We start from the raw sequence: 9,270 nt of genomic DNA, 5'->3' as shown, positions 1-9,270 counted from the left end.
CGTGGGGTCTTCTAACCTCCACGCCCGTTCGATTGCACTGCGAGTGTGTAACTCGACTTTCAATGGCTAATTTTGGAGAGGGTCCTGGGGTCTCTTCACCTCCACACCCATTCGATTACACCGCGAGTGTGTAACTCGACTTTCAGTGGCTAACTTTGGACTAGGTCGTGAGGTCTTCTGACCTCGACACCCGTTCGCCTCCGCGAGTGTATAACTCGACTTTCAGTGGCTAACTTTGGATAAGGTCGTGGGGTCTTTTGATCTCCACGCCCGTTCGATTGCACCGCGAGTATGTAACTCGACTTTCAGTGGCTCACTTTGGAGAGGGTTGTGGGGTCTCTTGACCTCCATGCCCGTTCTATTGCACCGCGTGTGTGTAGCTCAACTTCCAGTGGCTAAGTTTGGAGAGGGTCGTGGGGTCTTTTGACCTCCATGCCCGTTCGATTGCACCGCAAATGTGTAACTCGACTTTCAATGGCTAACTTTGGAGAGGGTCGTGGGGTCTCTTAACCTTCATGCCTATTTCGTTTTCATAGTAATGGATTAAAGTATACATTCCAAAAAAGAAAATTGTCTCTGAAATAAATATAGATGCATAAGGAGATAAACTTTCTATGGATAGAACCTTTTTAGGTGCTCGGCATTCCACGGATGCTGCAACTTTCTTCCCTCGTTGTCTTTAAGTCGGTATGATCCTCAGCAGTTGGTAGCGGTTACTACGTAGGGCCTTTCCCAACGTAGACTGAGCTTCCTTTTATCTTGGGTGGTGACTCCTGCTTCTTTTAGGACTAGGTCGCCAACCTTAAATGACCTTGGTTTGACCCATTTGTTGAAATATTGCTTAGCTTTTCTCTTGCTGAGGATGTTTTGGACCTCTGCTTTCTCTCTCACTTCTTCAAAGAGGTCTAGTTGTTCGCCAAGAGTTTGATCGTTCTTTGTCTAATCAAAGTGGCTAGTTCGGTATGTTGGTAAGCCGATTTCTGTGGGGGCGACCGCTTCACTTTTGTATACCAAAGTGCAAGGTGTCTTTACTATCAAAGTTTTTACCGAGGTCCTGTAAGCCCATAAGACTCTTGGTAGATTTTTTGCCCATTCACTCTTTCGATCGCTTACTTTCTTCTTTAAAATTATGAGTAGGGATTTGTTTGTTGATTCTGCTTGATTGTTTGCCTGTGGGTGGCCTGGTGACTAGTATTTCACTTTTATCCCGAGTTCTTAGCATCACGCCCTGTAATGCTTGGAGTTGAACTGCTTCACGTTGTCTGAGATTATGGCGTTGGGGATCCCGAACCTGCACACGATGTTCTTCCATAAAAATTTGGTTACGACGTTAGCCGTTATGGTAGCTAGGGCTTTTACTTCCGCCCACTTTGTAAAGTAGTCAACTACTGCTTTCATGTGTTTCACTTCGCCTTTTCTAGGTGGGAATGGTTTAACCAAGTCGATTCCCCATTGGGCGAAGGGCCATGGGGAAGTGACGGACGATAATTTTTCTGGTGGGCTATACTGAACTGGGGCGTACACCTGGCATTGGGCGTATCTCCTGGCAAACTGTTTGACGTCCCTAAGGGCATTGGGCCAATAGTATGCTGTCTTTAGGGCTTTCCTTACTAATGCTTTCCTGCCTAAATGGTTACCACAGATGCCCTCGTGTATCTTTGCAAGTATATTTTGTGCTTCTTCGGGTGAGATGCACCTTAGTAAGGGTGTTGCGAAGCCCTTTTTGTACAGGATACCGTCGATTTTGACAAACTGTGCTTAATCTTCCTTGCCGCCTCCTTTCCTTAAAGGAGCTTCGCTACCTCCAAATATTCTTCTATTTCAATGGCCCATTCTGGCATTCTACGTCCCATATGTGCCACCGAGATTCCAATAGCCGGTACTTCGACCAGCCTTCTCTGTACTTCCCATGGTAACTCTCCCTCGTCCTTAGCCAAGGCTGCCTTTGCTAACCTATCCGCCACAGAGTTGTCCACCCTCGGAATTTGTATTATAAAGAAGTATTCGAATTGGTGGCATAGTGCGAGTACTTGCTCGAGGTATTTCTTAAGCTTTTCTCCTGTGACCTGGTTCACAACTATTTGAGAATTTGCCTTAACTTCTACTTGCTTGGTGCCTAGCACCTTGGCGGCGGATAATCCTGCTATTAAGACTTCATACTCTGCCTCGTTATTGGTGACCCTGAAGGTGGGTGTTGCCATATAATGATGGTCCTGTCTGGCTTCTATGATGATATGTACCCCCTATGCCACCTTTACTAAGGATGCTGACCCATTGATGAAGACTATCCAGGGTCGGCCTAGTGGTGGCGCTGTGATCTCTGCAAGTAACTCGCTAAACTTGGCCATGAAATCTGTGAGGGCTTGGCCCTTGACGGTGTTTCTAGGGGCATAGCTGATTTCAAACTCATTGAGCTCTATTGACTATGCGACCAGACGCCTCCGGTTTTTGTAGCACTCTTCCAAGAAGATTTTCTGTCAGAACCTTTATTGGTTGGGCCTGGAAGTACGATCCTAGTCTTCTGGCGGCTACCACTAGTGCGAGTGGCAGCATTTCCATTTGCGGGTATCTAACTTCGGCGCCTTGTAGGGCTCGACTTGTATAGTACACAAGCGCTAGTGTTCCTTTGTCTTCTTTCACTAAGACGACTGATACTGCTTGGGGGATACTACTAAGTACACATACAAAATATCCCGTTGATTAGGCTGCTTCAATAGGGGTGGGCTGACCAAATACTCTTTTCAGTTCTTGAAAGACTTGGTCACACTCTTCATTCCAAGGGTGTACCTGCTTTAGAACTTGAAAAAAAAGGGAGGCATTTATCCATGGACCGCGATACGAACCTGCTCAAGGCCTTTATTTTTCTTGCTAGGCGCTGAGTATCGTTGATAATTCGGGATGGTGCCATCTTCAAAATTGCTTCTATCTTCTCAGTGTTGGACTCCCCTTTGCGAGACTATGAATCACAGGAATTTACCTGAATTTACTTCGAACACACATTTGGCCGGGTTCAACTTCATCTTGTATTTTCGCAATACCGTGAATGACTCCTTAGGATCAGTTAGGTGCTGGGCGGCTTCCTTACTTTTCACCAGTAGATCGTCTACTATCACTTCATGGTCTTCCCAATCTAGTGCTTGAGCATCCATTTGACCAGCCTTTGGTATGTTACTCCAGCATTCTTTAGCCCGAAAGGCATTACTCGGTAGCAGTAGAGTCCTTTATCGGTTATGAATGTCGTCTTCTCCTCATCCACCTTGTTCATCTTGATTTGATTGTATCAGGAATAGGCGTCCATAAAGCTTAAAAATTGGTGTATGGCCATGGCATCCACGATGACGTCAATTCGAGGGAGTGGAGAACTATCATTGGGACAAGTTTTATTAAGGTCGGTGAAGTCTACGCTCATCCTCCATTTGCCATTGCCTTTTTTGACTAGTACCACTTTGGAGAGCCATTTGGGGTAGTGTGCCTCTCATATGAAACTTGCTGCTAGAAGTCTATCGATTTCTTCTGCTATGGCCATGCATTTCTCTGTGCTGAACGACCTCCTCTTCTGTCGTACTTTCTTGGCCATTGGATCAACGTAGAGGTTGTGCTCTATGATTGAATTATCAATCCTGGACATATCTTCGTGGCTCCAGGCAAATACATCTCTATGTTCGATCAGCAGCTGCTTCAGGGCTTCTTGGTACTCTGGCGGAAGCTTGGAGCCAACCCTTGTGGTCGCGGGCGTTCTGGATGCAACTTTACTACATGTAAGGGCTCGTTGGCTTTGGCTTTTAACAGACTACTTTCATTCCTGGTTTCTATGTCTTGCCCTTCTTCTAACTGAGGTGGTGGTGGCAACTGTTCCCTTGAGTTGTCTACTGAACATATCGACGGTGCTCTCGTCTTCAACTCCTGGACATAACACTCTTGGGCCAATATCTGCTCTCTTCAAATTTCGCCCACTCTCGCTTCTGTTGGAAATTTCATTTTAAGTTGGTATGTGGTGGTCCCAATATGGCGTTGTTGGACGACAGAGCCTTGGCTACTAAAACCTCTGACATGCTAGTGACTATATGGGCGCCTTGCCCTTTTGTTACTGGAAGCGTGATGGTGCCGATGGGCTAAACGGCTTCTCTTGAGAACCTTTTCAGCAAAGAGGGAGATGGTCGCAATTTATCGGTAGGGATCCCCATTCGAGCAAACTCATCCCACAAAAGGATGTTAATAGAGCTCCCATTGTTATTACTTGAGGATTTTCTGTAGCACCTTTATTGGGGTTTTTGTTCTCTGATTTTGTCTCCTGCTTTCGTGGTTCTAGCATAGCATGTAAGGTATCCTCCGCATTGACAAAGTCATCTACTCGGTCCATGAATTCCCTTAATGTGGACGGAGTTCATTTGGCTAGCTCCGTCATGAAGGGACTTCGAGGCTAGATTCCTCCCAGCAGTGTTTCTAAGGTGATTTTTTCGTGAGAATACCTTAGAGCCAGTCAGGCTTATAAGAGCTTAAAGACAGCCTGCCAACCCTATGATGCCATGTATGAGGCACATCCATTCAACTGTGTGACCAAGATGCATATGATGAAAGAGCCTTTTTAATGTATGATACCCTCTTGCCCCCCTTTTTATGTGTGACCTAACCCCCCAGAACAAAAGAAATCGAAGCCCCTCTCAGCCCACCCTCTTCTATTATGGCCGCCCCATCTCGCGACGGTGATGGTGAAACGACTACCCCTCTCGGCCCTGCGAGCTCTCATCTTATTTCGCAACAGAACAATAAGTAATCTCTCTTATTTCTATCATCATCTTCTTCAATTTTCGTTGAGTGGAGCATGATTTTATTGAAGAAGAGAGGCTAACTGATCTGTTAGTGTCGTCTGCTAAGCTTTTGGTTGAAGAAACCACAAGATCTGGAAATAAAGTGCAGAATGCCTAGGTAATTCATTTTTACTTAAAGTAATTAAGTTATATAAGCTGCATAGTGATGCTGTTAACAAATAAATCCATTGTGTCAAAGTAGTTTTTTTTATCAGTAAGGATGTTAGTGATTGTTGCTTTTTGATAAAAGTTATTGCTACACAATAAATTGATATGTAGGAGAGAGTAAATTGATCTCTTAGTCAGGCTGTCATGGGCTTTATTGCAGAGAGTTTCCGTGAATAAAATGGATGCTTTCCCAGCTATTAAATGGAAGATTCGCAAAAAAAGATTTGACCTGTGAATTGTTTTGTCTAAGTAAGTAACATGTACATGCTTTGAATTTTTTTGGCCTATGGGTACCATGGAATCTTTGTGTGAATTGTTTTGGGTTTTGGGTACCAGTTGCTAGGGTTTGGAACAACCATAGAATTTTTGTGAGAGAGATGCTGGTTCTTTGAAGTTCAATTTGTATTTTTCTTTTTTCTTTTTGGTCTTTTTTCCTCTATTGATCAAATAAGACTGTCTCTTGTGTATGTAGGTATATACTATCAATTGTACTCAATTGATTAACATTTAAAAACAACCTTCCCTCAATGCAGAGTATCTCAAAGCCTAGTACCCTTGTGATATAGGAGAGGCTACCTTACATTTATGTGTACCCATAAAATAAAAAATCATTCTAAATTTGACCAAGCAGTCTCCAATTAAGCTATGTACATGTATAAATTCAACCGATTTTCCATGAGAAATCACACGATTATATGGATGGGAACAACCTTTGAAGATGAGACGTGTGGGCATCAGAAGGAGAGATGAGCGTCAAAACTGTTGGCGTTGGAATGAGAGGTGGGTGTAGGCAAGAGATGGATTGAGTATCTTCGAAAGGGAGAAAGAATTTTGAAAGGGGGCTGTGTGAGCATGTGATTCTCTGTGGGTGTATATTGTATCTATTATGTGTAATGTTTGATGTGACATATAATTAGTGGAGGGCTGTTTCTATACTACTAGTAGCTGGACCGGCTAAAAGCGCCCCTCTTTTTTCATCTTGATTGTTAGTGGTGAGCCTCTCTTTATTGAAGCACGTTAGGTAAGCCTTCAGATTCTCCCCTTCCTTTTGTTTTATGGTTAGCAGATAGGTTGCCAGCTTGCTGCGCATCCTGCTTGCTATAAATTGCGTGAGAAATTGCTTAGCAAGCTCTTTAAAACTACTAATTGATCCAGGGAAAAGGGTACTAAACCACCCTCGTGCTATTCCTTTCAGTGTTAATGGGAAGGTGCGGCAAGCCACTTCTCCAAGGAAGCCGTGGAGAGTCATGTGCGCTTTGAAATTCTCAAGGTGATCAATAGGATCTTTGGATCCATTGTATAGATTGATCTATGGTACCTTGAATTTAGATGGTAGATGGACCGCCATGGCCTCCCCGCTGTAAGGTAGGTCCGTCCATGTGAGGAGCTGCTCGACGGAAGAGGAACCACCCATCCTCTTTGCCATGTCTTCATATTTATCCACAAGACTATGCAGCTCATCATACCTTTTTTTCTTTTCTATCTCTTCATTATTAACCCCTATGCACTGTGTGCATCTCCTTCAGGCTGCCCTTTCTGGGCTGGAGGATTGTTCATTTGTCGCTTTAACTCCTCGTTTTCTTTCTGCAGTTGTTCAACAGCGGTCATCACTTGTTTCAATCTTTCCTCCATTTTTGCTAGCCTTACTTTCGCCTCCGTCATACTCGGTACTAGATCTCGGTCGACTTGTGATCGTGTGACGGTTGGCATGTAAAAATTACGTTGAAGTTTGTAAAAGTCCTACAGGCGGCGCCACTATAAAGGACGTGTTTCACAACACCAATCATACAGATGACTCTGCAATAATGAAGAGATGGTGCTTGTCGTCCTATATAAACTCTGATACTTAAGTCAGTAACAATATAAGGATAAGTGTATGAAAAATAAAGATGAAAAAATGTTTGTTACCTCTTGGAAGTTATTTATAAAAGGATGTGGCATGATAGCGACTAACTCTGATCACCAGTCTCGTATGCTTATTTTTCATGATCCCTTATTAACTAGAGAATATATCTTCTATTTTGTAGAAGTTATTTTACTCAGGATATTTATGTCCAACTGTGAGTCTCATCACTAATTTTTCTGGATTATCTTATCCCGTGGCTGTGGACTTGTGGTTGTGAGCCCTTTGTCTGTGGAGCTCTTAGATTTAAGCTTTCAATAAGTCTTCTTAGACTTATGGATGAGCTTGGCCTTAGAGATGGGCTCGAAGCCTAGGAGTTTAAATGTCCTCACCATACATAATTCACTTAGAATTGTATAAAGCGATTTTCAATAAAATAAACAAAAACATAGAATTGTATAAAGTGAGTTCTCGGCTAATAGAGACCCAAATTACGGATCATGCATCATGCACATGTAGTACATTGTTATGGATTATCTATAGGGTTGCGGGAAAAATTAGATTTAAATTTAGATTTGGATTTCGAATCATCAATTATTTCAAGTTCAAGATTTTGAAAATTTAAATTTAAATTCAAATCCAAATATTATAAATATGTGATCCAACCAAGAGATTTGGGTTTTAAAAACTCAAAAATAAATTCTCCTTTCTCAGATCCATCTATCCAAACAGACAATCGGAGTTTTATCTCAATTATAACTTTATAAGGCTTAGGGTGAGTGCAAACAAATTTAGAAAATATTTATTTAGGCCCCGTTTGGATGTTGAGTTGAGTTGATGTATTTATGAATAACAGTAAGTTTAGATGAGAGAGTGAGTTTTGTGGGGCCCTCCTAAGTAAGTTTACATGTGATTGTGGGTCTCACATGTAAAGAAGTTTTGAGTTGAAATGAGTTTAATGATTTAAAAGTTAGGTATTTAGATGTTAGATTCAACTTAAAATAAGACTAAACTGAGTTGATCTCAGTTCAATTCAAGCTCCAAATGGGGCCTTAGTATTTATTTTTGTCGAAAACTCATACGTATGGTAATAAAATCACAATACTCTTTTCATACACATTTACACATTTATGTTTTAAAATGATGGTATGTTGGTAAAATGATTTTCATAAATTATTATACAAAAATATATTTTTTAAGAAACATAGTTGCATTAAGATCAGAGAACTCATCCATTGGGCCGGGAGTGATAGAGTTATGGGCTTTCCAAGTTTTAGGGCTTTAGAAGTTTGTGATGGAACAAATCCAATTTACACAAATGGGCCACTTATCTCAGTTCTAACTTCTCTACAAACATGTAACAAATTTTTTATAAAAGTTGAGGACACTTTAGTCATTCCGATCACCCCATGCGCAAAACCCTAGCATACATATATGAAACCCTAGCGCCCCCCCACGATCACTCTCCTTCTTCAGACAAACCCTAGCGAAACCCACAGAGCAGCCAAGAATGCCTCCGAAATTCGACCCGTCGCAGGTGGTGGACGTGTACGTCCGGGTGACCGGAGGTGAGGTGGGGGCTGCTAGTTCGCTCGCCCCGAAGATCGGGCCGCTAGGTCTCTCACCGAAGAAGATCGGAGAGGACATAGCCAAGGAGACGGCCAAGGACTGGAAGGGCCTCCGCGTGACTGTCAAGCTCACCGTCCAGAACCGTCAGGCTAAGGTCTCGGTGGTTCCATCGGCCGCTGCACTTGTCATCAAGGCCTTGAAGGAGCCCGAGCGCGACCGCAAGAAGACGAAAAACATTAAGCATAACGGCAACATATCCCTCGACGACGTCATCGAGATCGCCAAGGTTATGCGTCACAGATCCATGGCCAAGGACCTCAGTGGCACCGTTAAGGAGATCCTAGGCACCTGCGTCTCCGTAGGCTGTACGGTCGACGGAAAGGACCCCAAAGATCTGCAGCAGGAGATCACCGACGGAGACGTCGAGGTTCCCCTAGATTGAGAAAAATTGTGATGGTTAATTTTAGTAATCAGTTTTGGATTTTGAAATGAATTTTTATCGGTTGTTTTCTTCAATCATGTATCCGGAATCTAAGGTTTTACATCTGGAGCTTGAATTATTTACATGAAATGCTGTGGATGGTTTTTTTTTTTTTAATTTGGAGATATACAATTCTTAAAGTTGGGATCGAATTTTAATTTGACAACGCATTTACTTAATCCGTAAAAAAAAAAAAAAAAATAGAAGTCTCATAATCTTTATTGTGGAATGATGTTGGAAATGGTGTGTAGATTACTTATTCCTTGTTCGTAGATAGTAGATATGTCGGTGAAACATGTAATGCGGATAGTTTAGTTCCATGTAATGCCTCAACATAGATTTCCATATCAATTCGGGTGCTGGACTTTTAGTGGATAGTTTTGGACTTCCTATATTTCTTT

General features: G+C 42.5%; 1 protein-coding gene across 1 annotated transcript; it reads left to right on the top strand.

The window, feature by feature from the left end:
- The first annotated feature begins 8,228 nt into the window (after positions 1–8,228).
- LOC109013747 (60S ribosomal protein L12-like) lies at positions 8,229–9,021 on the top strand. Its single transcript, XM_018995948.2, has one exon. It carries the CDS (start codon positions 8,330–8,332, stop codon positions 8,828–8,830), a length of 501 nt encoding a protein of 166 aa, XP_018851493.1. The 5' UTR covers positions 8,229–8,329; the 3' UTR covers positions 8,831–9,021.
- The last annotated feature ends 249 nt before the right edge of the window (positions 9,022–9,270 follow it).

Source organism: Juglans regia, chromosome 4, assembly GCF_001411555.2.
Source record: "Juglans regia cultivar Chandler chromosome 4, Walnut 2.0, whole genome shotgun sequence".
In the NCBI taxonomy this organism is placed as follows: Eukaryota; Viridiplantae; Streptophyta; class Magnoliopsida; order Fagales; family Juglandaceae; genus Juglans; species Juglans regia.
The sequence above is the reverse complement of the archived record's forward strand: the minus strand, read 5'-3'. Positions and strand labels throughout refer to the sequence as shown.